General features: G+C 38.0%; 1 protein-coding gene across 1 annotated transcript; it reads left to right on the top strand.

Moving 5' to 3' along the window:
• The first annotated feature begins 348 nt into the window (after window positions 1–348).
• On the top strand, window positions 349–3,310 carry LOC149221201 (heterogeneous nuclear ribonucleoprotein 1-like). The gene is made up of 4 exons (XM_089382918.1): window positions 349–519; window positions 1,235–1,465; window positions 1,824–2,053; window positions 2,127–3,310. The coding sequence occupies exons 1-4, from the start codon at window positions 517–519 to the stop codon at window positions 3,040–3,042; spliced, it is 1,380 nt and encodes a 459-aa protein (XP_089239044.1). The 5' UTR covers window positions 349–516; the 3' UTR covers window positions 3,043–3,310.
• The last annotated feature ends 1,227 nt before the right edge of the window (window positions 3,311–4,537 follow it).

The following is a 4,537-nucleotide window of genomic DNA, read 5'->3' as shown; positions in this document are numbered from 1 at the left end:
AGGTGATTTTCTTTTCACTTGGCCACCCAAAATCAAAGGCTTTTTGATTGGAACATGAAGTTGAGCCTATTTTTGAATTAGGTAGATTGGATTTAGTTTGTACTGGATTCTTTGTTTGTGTGTCAATTGTTAAAAATTAAAGTCATATTTTTTATTGGGCAAGAGGGCATTTGGTTCAATGCCTGGCATTCCCCTTTTCATCTTAAAGCCTTTCTTCTGTGATGGCTAGATATCTTTACTTTTTGGTGAAGTGCAGCATGCTGGGAACCTTTAAAACATAGTTCTCATTTCATTTTAGGGATATCAGTCCGTTATTGCTGAGGAACTTGTATGCTTCTCTTCTTTCATGACCAGAAACTCAAAAATTGACACAATTAAAAATCGAGAACTCTTTCACATCATAGCATATGTTTGTTTGCCCCTATTTGTTCTGATATTACTGTCTCCATTTGTGGAACTATTTTGCGACATGGTAATTGGTGCCTGGAACTATATTTGTGGAACTATTTTTGCAACATGGTAATTGGTGCCTGGAACTTTTTTTGGTACATGGTAATTGGTGCATGAAATAGTTTGATTTAGTAAGTGAGATTGTTGTCTTCAAGGTATTGTCTAACAATTTTATGTATGTTTTGGAGTTTTAGTGGAGATATGCTAAACAATTTTTTTTGGTTGGATCTTGTTAATCCAGGGCCTTAAAAATCTGAAGGCATTCAAATTATACCAAATTCACAAATCAAATTTGTCCTTCCCAAATTTGTAATTCCAATAAGTTCCTTCCCGATTTTAGGCCACCCAAATTTGTAATTCCAATAAGTTCCTTCCCGATTTTAGGCAAATTTGAGTAAAAAACCTCCAAAACCAAAGAAAGTTAGACTACCGCGTTGTCTTAACCTGCATTTGGTATATCCAATGTAGTTAGTGATCCCAGGATTTGTTATGCTTTGAAATGGAATTCCTGATAGACCCTACTTAGGCAATAAGTCTGGATTCACTGTAATATAATACGGTCACTTCGCAAATTTTCGGCATTTATATTAAGTTTGTAATCCCAAGATTCTTTATGATATGGAATTCTTGGCAACTACCAGAATTGTGTTATGATAAAATTTGGCTTTGCCATTGTGAAGTTTCTGTATGATTCAAATTTGACAATCGAGCCTTGATCTTTGATTGAAATGTATTTAGTGTGTGGTCATTGGTCTTTGCATGAGAGTAACTTGAGATTTTGCAGTGCTGTATTATGGAGTCAGACCAGGGGAAGCTCTTCATTGGTGGTATATCATGGGAGACAACAGAGGATCGACTCAAAGATTATTTTGAAATGTTTGGACACGTCCTGGAAATAGTGATTATGAAAGATAGGGTCACAGGCTCGGCAAGGGGTTTTGGTTTTGTTGTTTTTGCAGATCCAGCTGTGGCAGACAGAGTTGTCTTGAAAAAGCACAATATCGATGGAAGAAAGGTAAGCTGGTTATCATATTAATTAGAAAGTTTTAGGAGTAAAGTGATGAGTGTGTAAGGTCATTGTGTGGTAAATATTAATTTACCATGTAGCTTGGGGTTTTTTCTTTTTGTTTATTAAATATCAATTTATTGATATGTTAGTCTAACCAGATGGAAAGATGGTGAACATTGGCTCACTGTATTGTGATTACTGTTTACATGTCATGAGTGGCTCAGATTTTTTTTTTTTTTCAAATATTTAGGTGGAAGGATACTGAACTGTATTGTGCTTAATATTTTACTAATGTGTCTAAATGATACTGTTTACATGTTATGAGTGGCCCAGATTTCTTTATTTTTTTTTGTCAAATATTTAGGTGGAAGCCAGAAAAGCAATTTCCAGAGATGAACAGCATACTAGGAGCAACTTTCGCGGCCGTAAGCCAGCTGGTCAAAGTAGGACAAAGAAGGTGTTTGTTGGTGGCTTAGCACCTACTGTCACTGAGAATGACTTCAGGAAATACTTTGAGCAGTTTGGCACAATTATAGATGTGGTTGTAATGTATGATCCTGGAACTCAAAGACCTCGAGGATTTGGCTTCATCACATATGACTCAGACGATGCTGTGGATATTGTTCTACAAAAGCCTCCAAAGACCTCGAGGATTTGGCTTCATCACATATGACTCAGACGATGCTGTGGATATTGTTCTACAAAAGCGCTTTCGTGAGCTCAGTGGGAAGATGGTAGAAGTCAAGAGGTCAATCCCTAAGGAGCTCTCTAGTGGACATTTTCGGCTTCCTGCAGGTAGATTTGGTGCCGCTGCAAATAGTGCTGGAAATTTTCGTGCTAGCTATGGGCATGGCTTCAACTCAAGTCTTGCAGTGGGAAATGGACTTAGCATGAACAGTAGTTATGGCACTACACAGGGAGGAGGAGAGGCTTACCCTACATATGGACCCACTGGGTACAATGCTCCTGGCTATGGAAATGGTATGGGATATGGGCCTACAATAGCCAGAGGTAGCTATGGCAACACTACTTTTGTAAACAATGTTCCTAGCTATGGCATGAACACTGGGAGCAGTTATGGAGGAGTTCCCATTAGCTATGTAGGTCCCATTGGCTATGGAGTAGGCAAGGCAGGAAAAGGAGGATATGATACTAATGCTACTCCAGGTACAAACATGTGGGATGGCGCAGTCATGGCCTATGGAAACACAGGTAGTTCTGTTGGATATGGAGCCCCAAGTAGTGCAGGTATAACTAACTATGTGGGGGCTGGAGCCTGGGGCCCTGCTCAAGTTGACAATGGTCAGTCAAATGGGAGCAATTTTGTTTATGCAAATGGCTATGGAGTCACTGAAATTGATTACGCTTCAAGTGGAGCTTATGCAGCACAAAACAATGGGCATGGATTAGGGGTCACCCCATATACCTCAATGAGCAGGGGATATGGAGGTGCACACAGTGACCCATATGGTAGCTCTGTTCATGCAGACTCATCTTGGAGAACGAATTCAGCAGAGACTGTGGTAGCTGATTCAGGAGCTTATGGACTTGGCACTGTAGCTGCAGAAAGTTCACACACATAACCTGTCAACTTGTGTAAGCTAGGAGTTAAGCAGGCGTATTACTATAAAGGTGAGGCAATTCAGCAGTTGAGAAGTGCCGTTAATCGATACTTCATTTTTTGCTTCGAGCAAACTAGGCAAGTTTTCTTTTCAGTTTTTGGACTCAGAGTTGGATGCTGAATCCAACTCTATGCTGCTTTATGATGTTTATGTAAATAATGTAGTGTTTTGATATTTATTAGATATTTAATTTACATGGTAGAGTCAAGTTTTCTTTTCAGTATTTTTGACTCAAGGGTTGGATGCTGCATACAACTTATGCTATGATACTGCATTATGATGTTTATGTTAATAATATTTTAATATCTATCAATTTTTTTTTTTTTTTTTCAAAAGGTGGAAAAACCTATCAAACTCAGTTTGTCAAACCAACAGTGAGGACAGCCATCTCTGGCTGCTATCCGCGAATGTCAGTTGACACATCACTGTTATCAAGGAAAACCACGCCACCTGAAATAACCCGCTGGCGTAAGGGAGCAGACTTTCACTCCTGCCAGATGCCTCTGGGTCTTGGGCCGTTAACCTGTTTCCTTACGTCCGAGGAAGACGAGCTATTAGCCAAGCAGAAGCAGTTTTAGGGCTTACTCCAGGCCCAATACCTATCAACTTTTACCATGACTAAACTAATTTTAAATTAATACTTATCAACTTTAATTATTTAATTTATATGACTAAATTAGTTTTAAGTTCTTAATTAATTTATATGACTAAAGTAAGTTCTTAATTACTTTCACGGGTGAATTTTACACATTCTTGCAAATTACTTACATTTTGTTTAAACTTTATAGCACATGCAGGAGTTGCAGCAATAATTGAGAAGGCAGTCTTGACTCTTGACCATGTATCACCAATTGAAGCATAGGTTGGTCAACACTCTTTCGCAGGAGTTTGCTGCAGATATGATATCTTCAATATGACAATAAATATTAATCTTGTATTTTATTGAATTTAACACCATGACTTTACCAGAGTCTAGATTGCTTGCTGTTCAGGCTTCTGGCTTCTAGCGACTAACAGTAGCAATAGTTCACTAAAATTACAAGTATGAATTTTTAAGTATAAATCCTTAGATTCTGGTTGGGTTTCCTATTGTGGCTTTTGCATTTTGGCCGAGATGTAGTACCAGATTTCTTGTGAGCTTTGGTTTTAGATATTCTGTCACATGGTTGGGAGGTATTGAATTACACCAAATTTCTGATACGTGTTTCGTAGAGTCAATACATAGTCCAATTTAAGTTGTATCGTGCTAATTCCTGTTAACACGTATACAATTTATTGAACTTTGCTGTTTATTTGAAGCTTTCGCGAAGCAAAAAAATTCAATCCAGAGTGATCAATATTTTTTCTCTATGGATTTTTTTCTTCCTATTACGTTCTGTAGCGACATGGAAAAGATTATCTAACTTCGTCTTGCAACCATTTACTGTATACTACTTCTGTATCTATTGGAGCAGAG

This window comes from Pinus tabuliformis, chromosome Q (genome assembly GCF_031772625.1).
Source record: "Pinus tabuliformis cultivar Carrire ecotype Pingquan chromosome Q, CPIR1, whole genome shotgun sequence".
NCBI lineage: Eukaryota > Viridiplantae > Streptophyta > Pinopsida > Pinales > Pinaceae > Pinus > Pinus tabuliformis.
The sequence above is the reverse complement of the archived record's forward strand: the minus strand, read 5'-3'. Positions and strand labels throughout refer to the sequence as shown.

Coding starts and splice junctions, on each gene's coding strand:
- LOC149221201 (XM_089382918.1), top strand. Junction 1,466..1,823: donor ACAATATCGATGGAAGAAAG/GTAAGCTGGTTA, acceptor TCAAATATTTAG/GTGGAAGCCAGAAAAGCAAT. Junction 2,054..2,126: donor CGAGGATTTGGCTTCATCAC/ATATGACTCAGA, acceptor TGGCTTCATCAC/ATATGACTCAGACGATGCTG.